Source organism: Chiloscyllium plagiosum, unplaced genomic scaffold (genome assembly GCF_037043375.1).
Source record: "Chiloscyllium plagiosum isolate Xiang-an unplaced genomic scaffold, Cpla_swu_hap1 HiC_scaffold_1, whole genome shotgun sequence".
In the NCBI taxonomy this organism is placed as follows: Eukaryota; Metazoa; Chordata; class Chondrichthyes; order Orectolobiformes; family Hemiscylliidae; genus Chiloscyllium; species Chiloscyllium plagiosum.
The window spans coordinates 5,382,587-5,407,565 of NW_028270139.1; the positions used below are offsets into that span (position 1 = coordinate 5,382,587).

General features: G+C 36.7%; 1 protein-coding gene across 1 annotated transcript in view; it reads left to right on the forward strand.

The window, feature by feature from the left end:
- Nucleotides 1-24,979, forward strand: part of lrba (LPS-responsive vesicle trafficking, beach and anchor containing) — an 897,133-nt gene that overhangs the window by 856,093 nt on the left and 16,061 nt on the right. The window contains exons 52-53 of the mRNA XM_043699616.2: nucleotides 2,369-2,536; nucleotides 23,827-23,928. Of these exons, the coding sequence (XP_043555551.2) occupies nucleotides 2,369-2,536; nucleotides 23,827-23,928 (270 nt within the window). The remainder of the gene's footprint in view (nucleotides 1-2,368; nucleotides 2,537-23,826; nucleotides 23,929-24,979) is intronic.

Below are 24,979 nucleotides of genomic sequence, written 5' to 3' on the forward strand. Positions count from 1 at the left end.
TCATTTCTCAGTTAAGGGTGTTACATTAATTCTTTCGTAGTTCGCTTTCAGAATCTAACAAACTTAGAAAACTAAAACCAATACATAGGATGTAGGCATTAAAATATCTTGAAAACCATTTTTCTTAAGTTGCATATTGAGATCAGAAGTTTTTAGTAGAAAGGCAATGGCCTGAATTTCCATTGTATGTAAATGACTGTTCTATGGAACCTTGATTATGACATTTATTTTCTGTAATTAAGCATTAGCATGTAAATTGTGCTAATGCCATACCAACAATATCTCACCCTCAAAATTTGGTACCAGTAATTAATACTTGTGATGCATTTAAGTTTATATCAGTAGCTTATTTAATCATGCTGAGAACAAAATTGTAAAATCAGATGCAGTGCTGTGATTTTCATGCATCACTCAGGTGCTGTAGAAGACCACTGCACTGACACTTCAATACGTGTATATTTAACAGCATTTTCAGTGTTATATTTGATAAAGACAATTTTTTCCATAAGTAGTTTCATTCTATTGCTGAGTTTACATATATTAATTCCTAAATATTGTTTGATAAAGTCACGAATTGCATCACAAGTAACGCAAAACCAACTTCACCGCTATTTTCTGCCATGCTGCCATTGTATTAAATTATACTGCAGCATTACAAAAATATCCTCCTTTTGCAGAACTAACTCCACAAGTTTAGTAGGTGGCACCCAATCCATCAGTGGCCTTCAAGACCCAGAAAATTCTAGCTTGGCACCATCTTGGGGCTTCAAAATTACCTCTGCTTTATTAGAGAATTCTGTTGATAGGGACCACCCATTTTGTGTCCATGGTACTTTTCAGGAACAAAATGGGATAATATTACTTGACCTCAAATTTATGGACAAATCATAAATTTCAGACCTTTAGATAAATTCATTACATCATTAATAAACTGCTTATGTATGTATCGAGAGTGTGGTGCTGGAAAAGCACAGCAGGTCAGGCAGCATCCAAGGAGCATGACAATTGACATTTTGGGCTAAGCCCTTCATCAGGATTGATTCATTCCTGATGAAGGGCTTATGCCCAAAATGTCGACTGTCCTGCTCCTCGATGCTGCCTGACCTGCTGTGCTTTTCCAGCACCACACTCTCAACTCTGATGTCCAGCACCTGCAGTCCTCACTTTTTCCCTGCTTATACATGTATGACTGTTTTGTGATAAGTAATGCTGTTGCTTACTTTCTATTTGAAAATCTGTTAGTAAAGTATCAAATAATGATGATATAGGCATTGGTTTGGAACATCTTAACAAAATAATCGTTTAAATAGTGCCATTGCTTCTTGCCTATATTTGAAATGATTGTTGCTCGATCCTAAATGTTCAACTTCAAACATTTCTAGTGACATGTACATTCCAGTCTGGTATTTTTAAAGTTATATGCATCATGTGTAGCAGATAAGTGAATACGTATGTGCATTGAACTGTAACCGCATGCTGACCAACCTGCCATACTCTGATTGGATAGGAACTATACTTTGACCTTCATTATAAACATATCTGAAATGTAATGCCAGGCTTACATTTTTTTTAAGTCGTCCTATTTTGCTTTCTGAAAGGTACTGATAAAAATAACTGACATATACAGTTTAAAGCCATACCTTAGTGACTGTGCTAGAAATGAGGAATGTTAATTGTTCAGCCCTTTTCTATGACTGATGTGATAGCATTTGTTTGGATCTTGAATCTTCATGAACTTGAGTTCCTAATCTTGTTTCAGAAAGTTAAAGAGACACCAATTAGGGCTGAGTACATGGAAGGAAACCACAAGTCAACTTGTTTTGCTAGGTTGGCACACTGAAGAAATTCATAAGCAGATGAAACCATTTACCTGCTATTTCTCTCATCAGGCCATGATCTGTGGACAGGAGAAACGTAGCAGTGCATGAAAATTCTTAAATGATGTATAAAGAATCTTTTCTTCTCCTCACCCACGAAGGAATGTAACAAAAAACACTTTGTGTGTCCTCATCTGTCTAGTTTACAATGTATGTTGTAAGTACTGATGAATAGCAAAAGCAGTTTCACATCTGGTAGGTTTGTGTCTTCTGCAATATTTACACCTTTACATACACCATTATTAAGGTTAATTTACTGCCTTTGGAAATATTCCCTTGCTTGATGTGAAATCCACTTAAAAATGTTGCTGTCCATTTTAAGGTGCAATTTACATAAACTTGCATTCGCAAAGACTTGTGTACTTATAGCTGAAATCTTTGTGAAAGAATATTGTTGGAGTTCAATAAAATTTCAATAGTGCGTTATGAAATATTGAATGTTCATTTAAACTGAGTTAATAGTGATTTTATTTTTAAAAATACATTTTCAGGTAAACTCTCGCAAGTTATTTTCGGACACTGGGACGTTGTAACCTGTTTAGCCAGATCTGAATCATACATTGGAGGGGACTGTTATATTCTGTCAGGGTCACGTGATGCAACACTGCTTCTCTGGTACTGGAATGGGAAAAAACACAGTGTTGGAGAATACCCTAACAGTAAGTGAAGATAATATACAGAATCTAATGATTTTTGTTATTTGATATTTCGGTCTCTTAACTAACAATAGGTGTTTTACAAATTCAAGATTAGACCACGCCGCAGTGCTATTTGTAGTAATGTGAAATAGTCAAAATGAACTCTTTCCCTTTTAAATTTTTTTTGTGTTAAAATCATTTGTTAAATAAGCTTTGTGTACTGTAACTACATGTAGGTGTCCAGAAAAAAAGTGTTAAACGTGGATTAAAGAATTCTTGTTCTATTATGGATCCACATGCTCAATATTACTCCCCCATGCAACAGACAGGAGAAGTTACCTGTCAGAATGTTGCTGGAAATATCAAATCTCCCATTGACTACAGATAAAAGTCCAAGGTAGATTATACACAATTTGTTTTTCCAGGCCAGTGTGTAATATGAGCTGCCACTCTAATGGTAATAGCCAGAAGAGACAGAATTCTAAATTTCTCCAACATTGCATCTATTAACTCAGCCTTTTCAATGTTTGAGGTGAGATCACTTCATACCCACTCGTGTTAGAAGTGGGAGAGATTATACAAATAAGGCCTGATTTCTCAGGAAATTTAGATGGTTAAGAGTATGATCTGTTTGAAGTCTTCAAGATATTAATAGGAAAATACATGGTAGATGAAAGTAATCCATCTCCATCTGGAGATTCTAGACTGGGGGCATGACCTAGAACTTTGGGCCAGACCATTCAGAAGACATTTTAGGAAGCACTTCTATACATGTCAGGTGGTAGAGGTTTGAAACTATCTTCCATAAATAACAATTAATGGTAGATCACTTGATAATTTTAAATCAGAGATAGATATATTATTGTTAAGGGATATGGGCCAAAAACATTATATGCTTTACCACATAACCACTATTAAATGGCTTGAGGGGCTGAATGGTCTACTCCTGTTTCTGTGTTCCTATGTTAAGTATGAAACCTGAAAAAAATCTGTCATTCCCATGGAAATGTCACATTTCCACACATCTCAGGATATTTGGTATTTGAACCTGTGACCTACCATCCTCCTTCAGCTGTGATCCTTTCTGAACATCGAAGCCAAGCACATGTTTAGATTCCTAATTCGTCATGAAATAATGGAGAGAGAATTCATAAAATTTTATTACATTTAAAATTACATTTTTTGTAGTTTAGGAACAATTTGGCAAAAAATACTTCTGAGTTGATATCACAGTAGTTGATCTCCTCTGATCATATATGTGAGCAGTCAAGGCCACGTGGAGTCTTCAGGTGGTGTGAGATTATGAAGTGTGGAATATTTAGATCAGGATGGATTGATGTACTTCAGTCCCCATAGAAAATAATAAATTTCGACTTTGTTTTCATATCAGTACTTTTGAGTGGATTGCCATTACTAATTCACAAATTTGGTGGCCATTAGGAATTGTTTGAGCAGAGTAATTTCTATGTAATGTGGTCTGATAAATTGAAATATGCAAAATTAAGTGGCTACAGTGCTACCATTGCACAGATGATGCCGTTGCAAATTTAAAAAAATTACATAAGTTTTTTTGTAACATTGCAAACATAATAATTTATAAATCTGTTTAAACTGACAATGATATTTGCTGGAGCATAACTACAATTTAGATAGGAATCAATTGAAAATTCCCAAATTTCATACTATACTATTTCTAGATTTGTCATTTGAAGCCATTAATATTTCACTTTCCTTGCTCTCACCCAGTCTCCTCCTCTGCAGCCACACTGACAACTCTATTCAACCGCAGTTGTCTTTACACAGCCAAATCTCAGCTATCTTTTCCATCTGCAACTATAATGCAAACAGTGCTCACCCACTGGAGGAATAGGTCAAGTATTTCTGTAATCCATTTGAACAGGAATATTACTAGAGGCAGTAGCTCACTCATATAGTTTTCAGAGAGCACTAAGAAAGAAATTTAGATGTTCTGAGCTTCATACACTTAGTTTTCTGTGTTAAAAGCGTAAGTTTCAAGAACAGCTGCTGAGTATTATATTGATTCAGTATAAGTGTACAGCTGGATTAAATTTATGCATGTAAAACTTTTGCCTTGATGTTTCCTACATCAGAAGTAAAATTATGCCTTTAATTGACTAGGAATAAAGTTTGATCATGATCGCCACTATATTTCTTAGCAACAATGGAAAATTCCATAGCTCAGGACCTGTAGCAAGCCTTCGTATGCCACTATAGAATAAATTAAAATACTGTCTTATCAGACTGCTACCTGTGGAAAGAGATTTAATAATTAAGTAGTTCATGAAGGGCCTCTAGTGTCAAAGACCATTACTGCAGCATCAGGGTTAGTTGGACTCTTTAAAATCTGATGGAACAGCAATACTTTCATAGTATCATGTCCAGGATTCAATTTATCATTTTCTTTTCACAGTCATTAGGAAGAAAACATGCAAAGTAGTGGCAATGGTGGCATAGTGATTATGTTAATCTAGCAGTGTGGTCTTATGATCATGAGACATGTTTGCAAATCCCACCATAGTTGTAACTTAAATAAATCTGGAATGAAAAGGTAATATCAGCAGTGATAAGCATCTAACTAGTGGTTTGTCATTGCAAACCAATCTGATTCACTAATCTCCTCTAGGAAGGAACTCTGCCATCCATACCTAATCACGTTTACATGTGATTACAAGTGCACAGTTGTGTAGTTGACTGTTAACAGCTCTCTAAAATAACCCAACAAGCCACCCAATTATACTAAGCCACTGTGATAAACCATATTGGCTTAGATTTTGCAAACATACACAAGGTCACAGCTTTCTTGACCTCAAGGAAAATAACTCTCAAAGATTTCATTATCTCATTGGCATAGATTTAATCTTTTCTGACAAGATTTGCGGCCAAGACAAGGGTATTTCCAAGTGTCCAACAACAGTAATGTTATCAAGCAGCTGATAACGATGAAGAATGCTTATAGACAACAAATTAGATACTGACCATCCTTAAACATTTTTAGATTTTGCAGTCAGCAACTGGGAGATGAAATATTGAACACAAAAGCATTAATTAAAAATTTATGGAATTTTAATCATATTAGACAAAAAAAACTGATGTTACAAACTTAAAATTTGTTTTCAAATGAGGTTATTCAGCAATAGTCACATTATTACAAGTCCAACTATACCTCATTAATTTGGCACTACATTTTCAATATTTTTCAAGTGATATTACAGTGTCAAAGGATAAGTTTTTGATATTTCTAATTGATTTTCATCTGTGGCACTATCATTGGTAGAAACATTGACAGCAAGCTTTGGATTTCCACGTATAACTTCACATGCAGATTTCGGGCTTCTGTAATGATGCCAACAATTGGCATCACTGCCACTAAATCTGTGTCAACAAGAATAAGATTGGTCAGCCCATCCAACATTGATCTAAGAATTGAATTTGGGCATACTAAGAGCAAAAACAGCCCAGTTACCCTTATGAAGATATTCTCTTTAATATTTGGGGATTTATGCCAAAATTGGAATTGACACCCTGATATGTCAAGCTCACAGAATCATAGTTTTCAACCAACGTCCCAGTCTTCTCACCGTCTGTCCAAACTCACTAGAGGTGCTAGCAAAGTTATATATAATTATGAGGAAGTGACTTTTGGAGACCTCAACATTAAAAGCATATTCCATAAAGTTTTATTGCATCAGATCAGACATAGGCATGGAATGCTTCTGCTGATTGACCACTTGTTGATCTCCGTCAACTCATAAATCAGGACTCATGTGGTTTGAGCACCACAGAAGAAGCACAGATGTTATCAAGGGCTCCGAATTTATTATGTGTGGAGATTTCAGTATCCAATTGCCAAGAGTAGCTTGGTAGCACCACTCTTGCTTAACTCATTGAGTCTTGAAGAACATATAGTTAACAGGCTGGCCTTGTCATGCTGAGTGAACTAAGGGAAAAGAAAAACCCACAAAACTGGGCATTCACAAGAACACATGTTCCACCATAAAGTAAGAATTGCATTTTATCATAATCTGTAACCTCATGGACCAGCTTAAATCTCACTCTACTCATTCCCACCAAGTCAAAGGATCTAATCAGCATTTATTAAGAAGTTCAGAAAAATCATCCTTGAAGTAGCACCGAGTGATTATAACATTGAGATGCAAACCTTATGGATGTAACATGGTAAGTGATTACAAAAACCAATGAATGATATCAAAAGCAGTGCAACATCAATGAATGGTGTACAATTAATTATTTAACTGGACAAGGAGGCTCCATGAACATCTCACTTCCCAAAAATAGCAGAACCTATTACATGAATTCAAAAGACCAGAGAGAAGAATTTCAAACAGGCATGTGAACCTGCTTACTGGTGTTTAGCTTTGACTTCATTAGGGCCACTCGGTTCCATACTGTGGCCAAACAAGCTGAATTCTAAATGAGAGGTGAGAATGACTAACCTTGATACCAAATCAGCATTTGACAAAAAAAAAGGGCTTATGCCCGAAACGTCGATTCTCCTGTTCCTTGGATGCTGCCTGACCTGCTGCGTTTTTCCTGCAACATATTTTCAGCTCTGATCTCCAGCATCTGCAGCCCTCACTTTCTCCATCAAGTAACTATAGTCAGTTTTGAAGCCAGTTGAAATTTGGGGGAAACTGTGCATTGTCATATCTAAATTGAAACACAATAATTGTAGTAGATAGAGAGTAATCAACTTATCCCCAGAACGCTACTGCACGGAGGTGTTTTGAGCCCAACCATCTTGAACTACTTCATCAATGACCTTTCCTCTGTTAGAAGTGGAAATGTTCACTGATTATTACAGTGTTCACTCCCATTCTCATTGTTTTCAATAATAAATTAGTCTATGTCTGGTTGTAATAAGATCTGGGCAGCATTTTGGGCTTGGGTTGATAAGTATCAAGGCAAATGGCAGGCAATAACCATTTCCAATAACTGAGCATCTGACCAATTTTATTGATATGCAACATTTTCTAAATGACCTTATTGTATGAATGAAGTTTTGAAAAGTCAACTGTCCACTTTGGTTGTAATTTCAATTTATCCTTCTAAAAACATATAATAGCCAAAGACATGATGATGAGAAAAAGCTTCCAATAGTGAAGTTGCATGGACATTCTTTCGAATTGTCTTGTATTTGGGAAGGGCTATTTCTGTGACTTTACTAGGAAGCAATTTATTTGACTATAATTATGCAATGAGTGCATTAGTGAATCAATTGTTCAAATCATCAATGAGATGAATAATTTTTTAGACTATGGAATTAAATTTTGTTTTTCTGTTATATTTTTACAGGTTGACATGCTGGCAGTGAAATCTGCCAAATTTTTTAGAATTTGCATTCAAGTTTGGGAAATGTGCTTCTTGCACACATGCCACTTGCATGTTTTATTTTTGAAAATGCAAGATTACAATTTTTAATCATTATCACACTATTTTTGCACTCCTGGTCTAATTTAACCTTTTTGTCTTGAATATACAGTACAGTAGTTAGTGTTCTCAGGAATAAGCTTTTCCCAATAGTAATTTTAAAGTGAGTCAGATAACATGCATGCATGTGGCATGTAAACTGACAGACAATGTTGTTAGTTTATAGCACAATGATTCACAATGACTATATGCAATTTTTCATTTTAACAGCAGTATCCAACAAAGTGTTAAATACTTAACAAAAGCAGTAAGGTAAGGAAAAAAAATCACCATAGTCTTATCAGATATTAGAGCTGCTCTCTCTCTACAAAGAGTTGACAGGTGGTGGTTTAGACTAAGAATCACCATGTCTTAGGCAAGGGGAGATGTTGAAAAGGAGAATCTTTCATGCTAACCTCTGTCTGTGCAAGAATTGAACCCACTGCTACTACTGTTGGTGTCACTGCATCACAAATCAGATCTCTTGCTAACTGAACTAAACTGACTACAGTATTGGAAACATATTATTGTGAGTGGTTACAAATTTATTTTGGTGTTACAAAATGAAGTTTATAAGATTGTTACATTTTGGATTGTGTCTTTAATTTTAGGTAAAGGGTATAATGTGACTGGTCTGCCTGATAACAGGTCTGGCTGAAATAGTTGTTAAAAATTAAAGGAAGGCTCAGGATGTTTTACTGGGAAGAAGGTGTAAAGTGTTCACACTTTGAGACATTAGCTGCAACATCTGTGTTTACATTGATTAGACAGGAACTTCTGTAAAACGTCAGGTTGTAAGCACCAATGCTTTAAACTGTTAACTTATTCCAAGAAGGATTAGAGTTGGGGTTGAAAGAAGAGATAATCAGCACTCTACATGGATCTCTGGCCAAATAGTTAAATAAAAACAGAAACTGAGCAAGTCTGGCAGCAACTTTAGAGAGAGAAGTAAAGTTAATGTTTTGAATCCAATATGGTTCTACTTCAGAATGCTCATATAATTAACTTTGCTGTGGGGATGGGCTTTGAGAGGGGAAGTGTTTCAACATAATCTAGATTGGTATTGAAGGCTATCAGTCTGCTGGGAGTGAGAACTTCTAGATGCTGGAAGTATCTAAGTGAACCTTGTGCTCACATTTAAAGGCCAAAGTCAATAATTTGAATGGGATTGGAAAATCACCTACCTTACACTAAATAGAAAAACTCCAGGATTAACTGTCATCATGAAAGACAGTCCTGAGGCTAAAGGTTACCAAGCTGAGAAAGAGAAAACATGGATGAAAACTGTTCAGAGCTAAGAATCATTTTGGGCTGATACCGTGAAAAGTGAATACATAAAGAACACTGTAAAGACTCTTTGTGGAATGGGGGTTTCTATTATGTTAAGAGAAAAAAGGAGTTCTGTTCTGTAGTTTTCAGTTTAAGCTGCCGACCAAGCAGTGTTCAGTCAATAGTACTTTTAGTTTGCTACAGTTAAAGTTTTAAAATGTGAAATCTTGTAGTGTCTTCCTTTCAGCTGTTAACTGGAAGTTTGATTGCTTTTCAAACAGAAGTTATTGGTTTCCAGAGATCATAGCAGTGGTCATATTCACAGCACTATTCATTAGGGTGATATGAAAAAAAATCAATATTTAGTTGAGATGAAAATGACTTTTCTTTGGAATTTTAAAACTCGGTCTTGTAAAATAACAACTCAGGTTTAGTGGATGCTTTGTTGGTGCTAACCATTGGAATAATTCAGTTCGGGTCAGAAAATAGTTTTTTTACTCCATAAAGTCACATTGGTAATGATGGGAAAAAAAATATTTAAACTTTTAATCTCTCTCATATTTTATCTAATATAAACAAAATCACCTAACTTAAATGCCTACAATACAGTGTGAAAATTACTCCCAAGCTACAAGTTGCAATCAATCTTTCTATAAAACAGCCCCAACTCTTCAATTTATGCCTAAAGGCTGCTTGTCTTCCTGATTCCTCCTTCCACCAAAGCTCTCTACAGTATTCATAAATAATGAAGAAAAATAAATAAAATGTGGGAATATATAACTGTCAGTGTAACTTGTAAGTCTAAAAAGGTGATGTTGAAATTTTACTTGATTTTAGTCCTTTTAAGGCAATATCTGATCTGTGTTCAGATTTGATCTCCATAATATGAGAAATATGTTACATTATTGGTGGGAGTCTGAATAAGGTTTACAAGGTGTTAGAATTATAGTGTAAAAGAAAGTCATTGCAAGTTTCCTAAAAGGTCTGTATGAATTTCTACTGGAAAGGAAGGTTTTTAGAAGTGTAAGTACCAGTTGTCTTATTTGCTGTGTTATCTCCTTTATGTAAAAGAAGACATGTTTGTAGGAAATTGAGATTAGGACTATCTGTTATGTTGGATGGTGAATTTCAGAGCTTTGATCTTCATAAATGAAAGCATGGTCATCAGTAGTAGAGCAGTGAAAATTGGGGATGCACTTGAAGCAAGAATTAGAGGAAATTGAATTGGAAATTACTTTATTTTCTTTTACACTGGTCATTATTTCCATCCTTCTAATAGACTCATGGGACATGGGTATTGGTGGCTGAGCCAGCATTTATTGCCTGTCTCTACTTGCCCTTGAGAAGGTGGTGGTGAGCTGCCTTCTTGAACTTCTACAGTACATACCCTGTAAGTTGGTCCACAATGCTGTTAGGGAGAGAATTCCAGGACTTTGCCCAGCAACAATGAAGGAATGGAGATATATTTCCAAGTTAGTGGTGTATGGAGGGGAACTTGCAGATGGTGGTGTTCCCATTTATCTGCTGCTCTTGTCCTTCAAGATGGAAGTGGTTGTGCTTTTGGAAGGTGCTATCTCAGGATCTTTGTTGAATTTCTGCAGTGCATCCTGTAAATATTATACACTGCTGTTACATCAGTAGTGGAGGGAGTGGATGCTAGTGGATGTGGTGCCAATCAAGTGGGGTGCAACTAAGGCCTGGCCACCAAAGGGGGAGCAATTGTAACCAGAGATGTACAAGAGGCCAGAATTTGGTGAGTACTGACATAGACAACTGTAGGTGATTAAAGAGGGAGGAAGGGGTGAGCGAGGAAATTGAGCATGAGAAATTTAAAATCATCATTGTTTGAGTGGGAGCCAATCTAGATCAGCATGCATAGAGGTGAAAGGTGAATGGGACTGTGGAAGTTAGACATGGGCAGCATTTTAGCTGACCTTAAGTTTACGAAGGGTAGAATGTGGGAGATCAACCAGGATTCCAACCAGCATGCAGCTAATCAAGCCTAAAGGTAACTAAGTCATAAATGTAAGCTTTCAGCAGCAAATGAGTGAAGACAGTGCGACATTTAGGGAATATTACAAAGACAGAAGTGGTCATACTGAGAGCACAAAAATGAGGTTGGAAGCTCATGGGGGTCACAGCTGACTCGAAAGTTATGAACAGATTTGCTTAACCTCAGATTTTTGCCAGGGAAGGAGAGAGAATCAGTAGCTGGGAAGAGGAGTTTGGAGGAAGGGGCCAGAAATCAACAACTTCAGTGTTCCTAGTACTGTCAGAAAAGTATTCTGATGGCATAATAACAGTGGAAGAGTTGAGAGAAATGGTGGTCAGATAGAGCTGGATGTCATCCAAACTCATCAAGAGTATGTGTGAAAACTATCCTGTCATTTTGGATGATTTTGCAGAGAGAAAACAGTTAAATAAGAAATATGTGGTAAAGTCACCACAGCCTTATGAGCCCATAGGGCTGCTATCTCATTAGAGAGGGAGAGACAAATGGTGTAAACCATGCTTCAGATAAGGGGAGCGATTGAGATGGAAAATTCTTAATGGTCATTTCAGCCAGTGCAGAACTTGAACTTGTGCTATTGGCATCACACTGCTTTGTAAACCAGCCATCCAACCAACAGAACTAAACTGACGCCTGAGAAATAGGAGGGGCTAAAGAATAGATCGTTGGAATGTACCTGAGGTTAAAGTGCAGAAGAAGGAAAAAGAAAGCAGGTGAGCATCTCTAACTGCCAGTTTGTTAACATCTCCCAACCAAGCAGGCAGTGAATAGACATCTGGATATCCACAAAGGTGACACTGGCCGCAAAAGATTATTTCATGAGAACCATTGTTGCAGCAGATATTGATTGATGAAAATATTTGTATTGATGAAAACAAAGGTTAATGCCAAAAGTATAATGGTAGTTCTGCATGAAACGATTTCATTTGGTACTTGGACTTCAGAGCTAGCCATGCCCTTAGCCAAGCTGTTCCAATACTGGCACTGACCTGACAATATGGAAAATTGCTGAAAATGTGTTGCTGGAAAAGCGCAGCAGGTCAGGCAGCATCCAAGGAACAGGAGAAATGACGTTTCGGGCAAAAGCCATTCTTCAGGAAAAGTCAGCACTGTTTTTGTGAAAGGGAAATCATGTTTAACTAATTTATTGGAGTTCTTTGCTACAGGTAAGAGGGAGTCAGTTGATGTACTAGGATTTACAGAAGACATTTGACAAGTTTCCACGTACAAAATTATTGTGCAAAGTAAGAGCTCATAGTCTTTGTCTGTGGTGGGGGTGGGGACAGGGAGAGATGGGGTGGTGGAAACTAGCAGAGCTGGCAACAAAATGGACTTTTTTTTAACATTGGCTTGATTTGATGAGTGAAGTCACACTGGCATATGTGCTGGGCCCTCAACGTTTTACAATTTACATCAGTGATTTAAGTGAGGGGTAAAAGGTATGGTGGCTAAATTTGCAGTTGTCGCTAGATATGTAGGAACATCTGTCATGAAGGTGACATAACTTTAAGCCTCCTTAGACATCACTTTCAAAACCCACAACCACTATCATCATGAACAATAAGGATAGTAGATACATGGGAACACCATGAACTGCAAGGTCCCCTCCAAACCTTTTCACTATCCTGACTTGAAAATATATTGTATTCCCTTCAGTGTCACTGGATCAAAGTCTCTGAACTCCTTTTCTAATGGCAGTGTGGATCTACTCACCACATGGACTGCAGTGGTTCAAGAAGGTAGCTCACCACCACTTTATCAAGGCATCTCGGGATGGTCCAAAAATACCGATGCAGCCGGTGATACCCACATCCAATGAATGAATAAAGAAAAATAATAGGGATGCAGGCCAATTTAGATAGATTGAGTTGATTGGAAAAAAATCTGTCAAGTATATAATATGGCGAAATAAAAAATTGTTCACTTCGATTGGAAGAATAAAAGGGCAGTACTATTTAAACGGTGAACAATTGAAAAGTTCTGAGATGCAGAGGATTAGATGTTGCATGAGTTTAAAGTTATTATGCAGGTAAAGCATGTGGTTAAGGCAGCTTATGGAATGTATATTTTACTACAAGAGAAATTGAACAAAGGAGTAAGGATGTTAAGCTTTAGTTATGCAAGACATTGTCTCAACAGTGTCTCAAATACTGTGTGCAGTTTTCATCTCCTTATTTAAGGAAGGATGGAAATGTTTTGGAAATGGTTCAGAGGAGGTTTACTAGATTATTACCTGGAATCAGTGGATTGTCTTAGGAGGAAAACTTGGGTGGGCAGGTGTTTCCAGTAGAGTTTAGATAAGCAAGGAGTGATTTAATTGAGTTTGTAAGATCCAGAATTGCCTTGCTGAGGTGGATGTGAAAAGGAGGTGAGGCCCAAAACTTTTAAAATTAGTGTTTGGCCTATTAGGACAGAGTGAGTTTGTTTTTGGATGAATGGAAACGTGGAGTTCAGAACACAAACAGATCAGACATTTTTTTTCATGGCTTGAACAGCTGAACGGCTTACTTTTAATCTGAATTAATGTGGGTGTATGGATCTTGATTTGCCTAACTTGCCATTCTGATTATCAGTATTTTTGTCCGATTTTGATTCTGTTCTGGTGCAAACATTTCTTTGTTTTTCACTTAGTCACGAGTAAATTTCTTTCATTGAGGCAACTGAATATTTCTTCAGCTAATGTAGACAATGAAAAGACAATTCTACAATGCTCTGAATTTTTCATAAAATATCCTGTTGTTTTATATCTGGAAAGTAGGCAGCTGCTGAGTTGGCTATCTCATGTTATTAGTTTGGCCATTTTGCAAGCCATATTTCTTTGCCATGAAGAGAGAGTCGTCACCAGACTCCTCTAGTGAACATCTTAGCAAACTTTAGAAGGTGACAGTTGAAGATTTTGCTGGAGGTTCTCTGTTCACCTTCAGTATATTAGGTCGTTCCATACAAAGATGTTCAGTCTGAAAGAAAGCGGAGAACATAAGGAATCTACCAACTTGAGCATGCAGTATTTATTTTAATTTACAGTTGGTCTGAAATGCTAAACATGACTTTCTCAAAAGTTTTCACTCCTAGCCACCACATCTGCAGTCAAATTTGAGGGACAATAGAGCTGCATTCTTTTGTTGCAAAGCACTATATAGCTATGACCTGCACAAAATGAGTAAAAACATCTCCTGCTTTTTAAACGTTAATATAGTGGTGTTATAAAACCAATGTTGATGGTACTTTACAGGCTGTAAGGCAAACAGTTGTCCCCTTGGGTTAAGAGAAGTGATCTTGACTGCCCAGTAATCCTCTCAGCCTTCAGCTGTGGGCCTATAAATCTACTCATGCTTACTTCTGTAACTTAGCCAAGATGTTTCATATTTACAATAAAATGTAAAGCAATGTATTTTTAAATGCCTGTTCTTAGTCCAAGCAACTCATAATCAAGCAAAATAGTTAACGATATTTTCTTTTAATGCAAACACATAAAAAGAAAGCAAATTAAACATTTTCTTTACAGAGCTAGGACAACAAATGTGGTGTACAATGTTGCATTAAATGGAAGAATTGCTTTTATTTGAAGCAGATCTGCAATATGTTGATGCAGTAGTATCCTATAATTCCATTAGAATTTCAAGGTTCATTTCAGTGCTCTAGTTGAGATGAGCAATTGTTGAGAAGTAGCAATTGTAGCTTTTAATTCTGTGTTTGCAGATCATTGGTAATGTTAGAAGAAAAATTGTTTAAGAGAATAGTGGAAAGCGCATAGTGGCTGGATTATTATTGACAGCCTGTTCACAGAAAAGAAATAGGGATTTCAGCACACAATTCTGCCAACATATCTATTTGTGTTTTCTTGTGATAATGTCAGAAATTACATTGCCACTGCCTTATTCGGGTGTTGATGCTGAAATTGATAGCGCAAATAAATGGAGCACATATAGAAAGTCCATTTTTAGTGTTTACTATTATATTAGTTTTTCCAATCAGCCTTTCCTTCCTCCCTCTGTTCCTATCCCTTTCCTCACCCACTTCCCATCCACCTGACCACTCAGCATCTACCCTCTTCCCATCTACCCTGCTTCATCCAAACCCGGCTTCCTCTCCAACCCACTCCTCTCTTTTCTGCTCACCTCTTCCCTATCCTCCTTTTCTTCCCTTCTCCCCTCCCGAGTTTCTCCCCCATTGCCCTGAATTCTCTCTCATTGCCCTGAATTCTCTCTCCCTGCAGCTCCCCTGTTCCTTCTCTATCTACTCCCCTTGTTGAAGTTCAGTTCTTCTTTTATGGCTCTGTAAGTGATAATTGGGTAAAACCTGTGAGCTCTCAAAGTTTTTATTTTATTATTGTTCTTGGCTATTGAGTTGGCAGTGAAACTTGTTTGTGAATATAAAAAAACCTCTTGCTCCTCCTATTTTGCTGTGGTTATCATAGAATCTCTATAGTATGGAAAGAGGCATCCATCAAATTTGCACCAACCCTCTGAAGAGCATCCTATCCAGACCCTCCCCCCATAACCTCGCATTTACAATAGCTACTCCATCAAACCTAACATCACTGCACACTATGGTGCAATTAATCATGGCCAATCCACCTAGGCGAATGTGAGGACTGCAGATGCTGGAGATTAGAGTTGAGAGTGTGATGCTAGAAAAGCACAGCAGGTTAGGCAGCATCTGAGGAGCAGGAGAATTGACATTCTGGGCATGAGCCCTTTATCCTGATGAAGGGCTTTTGCCCGAAACGTCAATCCACCTAAGCTGCACGTTTTTGGATTTCAAAACCCATGCAGACACGGGGAGAATGTGCAAACTCCACACAGTTACCGAAGGCTAGAATTGAACCCAGGTTTGGCATGTGAGGCAATGATGCTTACCACTGAGCCATTGTGCCACCCCAGCGAATTATTAATTAAAATCAAAAGTATGTTACAGCGCACAAATGAGAGTGCCACCTAATGGTGCAGTTTGTTATTTCACATAAGGAAAGTTGCTTACGTAGTGATTAAGTAATGAAGTACCATGTTTGGACTCAATCTGCATGTATTTATACTTTCTTATGTCTTCAAATAAATATTTGCCAAGGCCTGTAAAGTGCGCACAGTTGGATAGGGTTTTCTTAAAATAAACTCGTTAACTGTCTTAATTCCAAAATAATCATTTTTTCTCTTTTTACACTACTACAGACACTGCTTCAATCACGTAGCTTTGATAGTTAGATCTGCAGCAATGTTTTACCAGCATCTTGAGCATTGTGTTTAGGGTGTGTCAACTAAGCAGAACATTATTCAAGTGTACTTTAGAGGAAAGGAACATTACATTTATAGAAGGACCTTTATGGTTTATTAATTAAAGGAATATAACTAGAATATATACATGAAGACTTTTTAAATAAGTGTGTGCAAAACAGACTGACAGAAGTTGTTTCCCTGCAGTTTACTGCATCCCATCCTTCTATTAAGTTTGTTAGCAGCATTAATAAAATGGATTGTATTCAGATGTTAGCTGTGTACAGCCTTAATATGTACCATGTGCACACTAGTTAAGCAAAAGAACAATTCATCAATTTTATTTATCTTTTTGGTTAATGAGACAATTGACTACACGTTTCACCCTTAGGCTACAACACATAAATTTAAAATGCTGCGATTAACGCTAAAAATCTAAGATTCACTGCTGTGGCTTACAGATTCATTTGAGTTTTGTACTGTGTTAAATTGTACATAGTGATTTGTTATATCACATCTAAATCATTGCTTTATTTTAAATAATCTTCATAACTTTTTTTGTCTTTCACAAACACTGAAAGCAGATATCTTACCGGTGCATTTCAATTTAAAAGAAAAAAATATCAGCTCCTGATGCAGCATTTTGTTGTCCCTTCTTATTTTAAGTGGGTTTTTAAATCTCATAATCATTTCTCCTCCTCCTTTGCATTTTCTCCTATTGTAATGGGTTACTATTGTAATGGGTGGAGGTTGGTACAATTGCAACATTTAAGAGGCGTTTGGATGGGTATATGAATAGGAAGGGTTTGGAGGGATATGGGCCGGGTCCTGGAGGTGGGACTAGATTAGGTTGGAATATCTGGTCGGCATGGACAGGTTGGACTGAAGGGTCTGTTTCTATGCTGTACATCTCTGTGACTCTACTAAACATATATCTTTTGGTAGCTGGAATAGCAAGGTTTTTCCTGACATCAGCATGGTCATGCTCAACTGTAACAAAGTATGAGCTTAAATGGAATAAGTCGGCCCATCTTTCCATCTGATTGCTACTCCTCACTTCAGATATTCCACTGTCCACGGGTCTAATTGTGACTTGAAGATAGTGCCCAATCTGAGGCAAGCGAGTGAGTATGATGAGCAGAACTGAGATTCAAATACTCCAACTTGTCATTGTGTTTCATTTCTACTGTTCATATATTTTCCCCAGGTTTAAATGCAGAGTGGTAATTTTTATAGATTCATAAAATCTATATAGGCTTGTGTTTCATGCTGTTGCATTGAGCTACAAAATGAACTTTGCCCCATTAAAGTTTTTGTGCCAGAGTAAGCACTTTGAGCATTTGTATCATTAGGGACGGAGGAAGTCAGCAGTTGTAGTTTTTCTGTCATTTCTTTAACTGGTTTCTGTTACATTGTAGGATAGCTGACACACTGCATGGTGTTTCCTGTGGAGTGGGGGAGAGCGTACACCCAGGCTTTTGTGCGGTGGGAGCAAAGATCTGGGAGATAAAATTCCTGCTTTTACTAGTTAACCTGAGTATTAAGCGGGAAACCTGCTGTGCACTTATTCTTTTTCTACCAAAGTTTGTGAAGACAGAAATTTTGTCCCCATTTCCTGGTAGTTGCCTGTTGTGTATTTTATCAACTCATAAAAATCAGAGCAGGAGTGGAATATATCAAAGCAAAGAATGGCTTCTATCATATGTTTTTAAAGCTGCTAACTTTAGGAAGAGAACTAAAATTTCAGACTAATTTTCATGTCTCATTTGGCCAGGCTGGCTGCAGTTCTGAATTCATTTTTCATGCATGTTAATTCAAAACCATGCTTTTCTGTACAGTACTAATCTCGTTTTACTACAGACTGATTTTTATTAAGCTGCAAATTCCCATAACAAAAAGCACCATTTTTTAAAAACATGACTAGTCAAAACTTATGATGCCCTTTTTAATTACAATCTAAAGTAACTCTAACAGGAACGCCTGGTGCTGTGGATGTTATCCTATTTAGTTTGCAAGATTGATTCCACAGTACTGACAGTAGCTGGTAAATACCTACATTCATGCCGACCAAGTTTTGAGTATGACTGGATAAGTGTCAAGTAGGAAACTATTGCTGAGCAACATGGGCAAACTGAACACATGATAAGGAGATGTTGCGCCAACAACATGCTGATGATATTGTCTAGAATTGGCGGTGGGTTAGCTCAGTTGGCTGGACAACTAGTTTGCGGTGTGGAGTGATCCAAACAGGTGTAGGTTCAATTCTCTCACCAGCTGAGGTTACCATGAAGGATTATCCTTCTCAACCTCTCCCTTTGCCTGAGGTATGATGACCTTCAGCTTAAACTGCCAGCAGACCTCTCTCTATGGTCAGGTAAGAATATGGTGACTTTATCTTTACCTTACAGAGTTCAGGGAAGTTATTTCGTAGAGGTCCTACTTCTCTTCAGGTGGCAGTTCCACCTATTTTACTTAAAAGGCATAATTTAATCAACAGTTCAGATGTGTTATGGCACTCCTCTGGAACAGATGGTATTTGATCCTGGGCCTTTTGGTTCAGCAGTGGAAACACTACCACTGTGCTACAAGAGCCTGAGCAGTATATGTGTATATATAGGAAATGACCCAGTTAAAGGCAATACTCTAATATTAAGTGGCCATAAATCAACAAATACATGTGAAAGGGACCTAGTACTTTTCAGGGACCAAGATGTAGGCTAGGCTTCTGGTATGCTAAGTTTAAATTATTAATGCTTTTTGCATCTTAACTAATTGTAACATCTTGGGATCAGAAGTAATTTTAAATACTTTAGCTTTCCCTGTCAGCTGTAGGCCAATTATGTTATAATAGGTACAATGCATTTGTTATTTATTGATGTCATAGTGGATGTCTTGCTTTCTAAGCAAAAATGTAACAAATAAGAAAGGAATTCGAATTTTTATTGTGATTTTCACAACCTCAAGATGCTCAAATGCATTACAGCCAATTCAGTACTTTTAAAGTCTAATCACTACTGTGATGTTAGAAGTACATACTCAATATACACAGGGTAAGGTCCCAACAACTGAATAGGATAATGACCAGATCTGTTTTAGTGAGGGCCTGAAAATAAATTTTGGCCAAGACACCAGCGAGCTCTGCTACTCTTTAAATAATGCCCTGAAATCTTTCCCGTCCAGCTGAGAGGGTAGTATTGTATGAAGTGTCAATTTAGATTATCTGCTGAAGTCGCCAGTATGGGAATCGTCTCTGAGCTAGAAAGTTGTGATTGGCTACCATTAACACAATTAAAACCTGAAAGTTTGGCAAAACTGATAAAAATGTCATTTTCAATAAATTTTTACAGTTTCATCTCAAGCATATAAATGTAACTGTTACATTGTTGTAATAACATAAGTAATAATGCAATATCAAAGAAACAAAAATGTGTAAGTCTAGGAGAATGGGATCCTGCACAGTTGTTTTGGAGGTATGATGGACCAAACTCTGCTATGTTCGATTATTATTGGATGGACAAGATTCTAGGCCTAAATTTTCTGATTGTAACATTTTAATGGTAATCCATTCACTGTTGCTTGTACTATAAAACTTAGATCTTTATTTCCGTTATCTTTCAATAAACATCACTGCCAACCAGGTTTCTACATAAATGATCTTGGGCTATGAGGCCCGACTTCAACTCTATGCAAAAAGAGTGGGTTTTGAACAAGTTCAGTTTTGAACAAGTTCAGTTTTCATCCAGACATGTGTGAAGCATTTCACGGCATCATTTCAGTTGTAAAGAATATATTGGAATTTTATTTTGGAGTTACATTTTATAATTATTTTCAAATCAGAAGAACAAGTATATGATTATTGAAATTTAAAGGATTGGTATAAGAATTGTATAGCATGATGTGCTTAGATACCAACAGTTCAGCAGTAATATTTTATTCATAAGTTGAAATGTCCATATTAAGCACATAACATGAAATTGTGCCATCAGCTTTACTGAACTTGTTCCATGCTTGCTTTTCTTCAAAAATAATTTTAATTCTTTTCTTTTAGATTTTGGATTGCTTAATATATTGATGGCAAATTGTTGTAAAGTATTTTTTCAACTGGCAACAATGCATTCACTTGTGCTACAATAAACTGATTGCATGAAATACTCTCATGAATTAAATGAATAGATTGATTAATGACTAGAAAGTTTGTCATAAAACATTGTTCATTTAAACAAGAATTGATATTTTTTCATCCATGGATCTTGCCTTTAAGAGTCACTATCAATGCTATTCATGTGTTACAAGCTGAATTTTGATTGAGTTCATCTGGCTAAGACGTTATATTGATGTCTTTTTATGAGATCAAAATTGGGAAATTCTGTTTAAAAGCAAAGTTACAGTGTAGAAGCACTGATCTGCTAAGCAATTTGAATATATCTATTACTACTGATGACTCAATTTTGATATATCTAGTTGGGATTAGTCCAAGCGGTGTTGGTGAGATTTTAGCATGTCATGTATTTTTATTTATTTTTGTTTATTATAACAGAATTGCAATGTGGAGTTGAAAGATTATTGGATTCTAGATTTCTGTGGCTTAAAATTTAACTGACAGGACTGTCATTTTTAACAATGATCTGTGTTGTAACCCAAATCGTGGTGTCTGCAAAATGAAGGAAGGCTTGATTGCTTCAGGAACTGAGTAACCACAGCAATATCATTAACCGTATAGGCCTCCGTCAGTTATATTTTGAAGTAGTGATTCCTTGTCAGGCAAGTTGAAATAAAAAAACAATTCAATTCTTATGATTCAAACTCAATCAGTGGCCACTCATCTCACTATTTCAGCTGCACCTCAACATTTGGAAGTTTCTGATTGGATTTCAAAACTTTAAAAATATAAATCTGGGAGTACAATGTGCAATATATTAAAACGTTGTGTCAGTCTGCATTTAAGTAGTAACTAATGGACTGTGTAGACTACCATAAAATATACCACTTTTGGAATACTGTATTCAGTTCTGGTCTGCTTGCTATTGAAAGGACGTTGTGAAACTTGAAAAGGTTCAGAGAAGATTTACAAGGATGTTGCCAGGCTTGGAGCATTTGAACTACAGGGAAATGCTGAATAGGCTGTGGCTATTTTTCCTAGAACGTCAGAGACTGAATGGTGAACTTATAGAGGTCTATATAATAATGAGGGGCACATCTAGGTTGAATAGCAAAGGTGTTTTCCCCCAGGATAGCCAAGTCCAAACGCAAAGGGCATAGGTTTAAGGTGAGAGGGGAAAGATTTAAAAGGGACCTAAAAGGCAACTTTTTCATGCAGAGGGTGATGCGTGTATGGAATAAGCTGCCAGAGGAAGTGATGGAGGCTGGTACAATGACAACATTTAAAAGGCTGGGTATGTGAATTGGAAAGGGTTTAGAGGCATATGGGCCAAATGCTGGCAAATAGGACTAGATTAATTTAGGATATCTGGTTGGAATAGACTAGTTGGACTGAAGGGCCTGTTTCCATGCTGTATAGCTGTATGACTTTATGCTGCATTCACATACAGATGAACGTATACACGTGCAAGAACTGAAATGTCTAAATAACCCTGTTTCAGCACAGTACTAACGGCTTCTGACACTGTTAAATATACAGTGTGTAATGTGTTGTTTCCTGATTACAACTAGATAAACTGTGTACCAGCAGCAGTGAGAAAATACATGCAATTTACACAAAGTTAAGGATTATACTAATAAACTTGAGTTTGATCGTTTACTTTAGCACTCTTCCCTGGCATGCCAGTTGAAACAGTATGCCAAAACTTTCAGTGAAATCATGCATTATATCCGTTTCTTACTGGAATGCAAAAGCTTTAACCAGTTTTACATTTAGTTTTTTGTAACTATAATAATGATTACATCCAACATGTATTCCCATTATTACATAACCCAATTGCAAGATCTGAAACATGTAACTGATGAGAAATTTGTTTCAAAATATTTATATGTATTTGGTTGTGATGTGACAACTCATTTTCTGTGTAAATGTTTAATTTTAAAGAAATTTAAAGTAAGGGCTGTGTTGTGCATAATTATATTGATAGTCAAAAAATGTGGTTATATTCAAGTAGAAAAAAAATGGAAGCTTAAAATCCCCAGTGCAAATACTTCTAAAGCCAGAATTATAATCTTTGCTTGGATTTCACGATCACTTTTATGCTTTTAGTGAGCTCAAGGCCTGCCAAACAATACACTTGCAAGACCTTCCAAGTCAAACAGCCAGGAATACCAGTAAAAATAGAGGTTTCCAGCACGTATCATTTTTGGTTCTTGTTGACTGCACAAGACCTGTGAATCAGGCATCAACAGTCCTAGCACCCCATTAAACCAACATAATAGTCACTATTATTTAATTATTGCTTGGCAGTCTTGATCATCTAAAACAGCTCATTATGAGTACATTTCTGTTTGGAAAGTTTTTAATTCACACGATGGCTTTCAGTAAATTACAATACATGCAACCTATCTGCTCACACCTGCCTGAGCTGAGGGGGTTAGCTATTCCACTCTAGTACACTATCAGCAGGGAACTGCAGAGGAAGTGGACTGGCTTTGATAATACAAGAACTTAACAGCAGGGACACAATGGAAAAGCTAAATTTCTTGATGGAAATTCTTCATTTATTATTTTATTTTTGTTGCTGCTTGGTATATAAATTAACATTGAATTGTACTGTAGAGCCAACACTAACTCAGATTGCACAGATACTGGCTAAGTAAATTTTAAGCTTGAGTGTAGACAGCATTTAATATTACTAAATACCTTCATAAAGTTACTTTTTTTTTTAAACCTTTCTTCATCTGCTCATTATTTGAAGAATTTTCTTTGGACAGGCCTAACTAGATTTGGGTCAAATGAACAAATTGACAGTAGATGCTTGGTAATGAGAGAATTTAAAATCCAATTACAAGTGTAAAAGTGGGATTGTATTAATCACTTCTACTCTTTTCACTTTGGTTCCAGAAATTCTGTTGCAGCAACGTAAATAAAAAGTGGAAAAAGCTGAAAGCAGACTGTATCATATTGTTGTAAAGAAAGCATTTAAAAGAGAAAAGAAACTCATCCATGTGCTGTATTAAATATTTAATTATGTCACTGAACAAAAACAGAAATTGCTGGAGAAACTCAGCATGTCTGGCAACATCCGTGGAGAGAAAGCAGTTAACAATTAGAGTTTAGTGACCCTTCTTTAGTTCTGAATTTCTCCTGCAATTTCTGCTTTGGTTTCAGATCTTCAGCATCTGCAGGTCTTTGTTGTATGCTATATCAAATGCTGCAATGTTCAATATTGTCATTTTTGTTGAGCTGAACAGTTAAATTACTTTTTCAGATGAATATGCTGCTCCTCGGGCTATCCTAACCGGCCATGACTGTGAGATTAGCTGTGCTGCAATATGTGCAGAACTCGGTCTGGTCATCAGTGGTTCAAAAGGTAGGTACAGGTAGAAGAGGTTTGTTATTGAAATAAATATTGTGTTCTAAAGTGCAAATGCTTACTTAATGGACGAGGTGCTGGAGATCTTTGCACTTTTTTAATTGCCTCTGCTTCTCATTTGAGTGCACTTTCCCATGCCTTTCAAGTATCTTTAGAGAGTAGCACATTGCATGAGAAAATAGTAGGAGACAATGATTGTGATGATGTAAAATAAAAGAAAAGAGCATGAAGGTAAGCCCAAGAATATGAGAAAATACACGTAATTATTCAAGGAAATATGCAATATCAGTTACCTGCGTAAAATGTGTCTGCTGTATCTGATACTAAGGCTCAACTTTGGCAAGATAGTTCATGTACAGGCCTTTTCCTGTCACAGAACAAAAGCATTTTTTAAGATGTCTTTCAGTTCATGCTGGCTCTGCATGTTATTGGCCTTTGTAAGACCAGCACATCACTTATGACTCTTAAGCTTGAAACAACATTTTAAAAAAAACACATTGATTCATCAGGCTGTGGTCTTTGCGTTAAACTTTAAAGATACAGTGAGTAATATAGTCTCATAAGTTAGTGGTGTAATGAAGTTTCATACCCCAATTCCTCCATACGGTGAGCTATTAGTCTAATTTATGTTTGGAAGAACCACCTAAAGTAAAATTGAAAAGAAGCTAGAGAGAAACTTTGTAAAGGAGTCACCAAACAACACCTGTCCACATCTTTGGTGCCAATATTAAATGTAAATAGCTAAGATCTGAGAACAGTATTATTTGAATAATGCATAGATAGAGTGAAGTCGTAGCAGCAATGTAAATAAGAGGGGCAATAATGTGCATGGCTGAAATTGGAGCAATGCCACAATCAGTTAGTTAAAAATCACACAACTCCAGGTTATAGTCCAACAGGTTTATTTGGAAGCACTAGCTTTCGGAGCACTGCTCCTTCATCAGGTGGTTGTGGAGTATAAGATCGTAAGACACAGAATTTGTAGCAAAAGTGTGCAGTATGATGTAACTGAAACTATATATTGAAAAATACCTGGATTTTTTGTTAT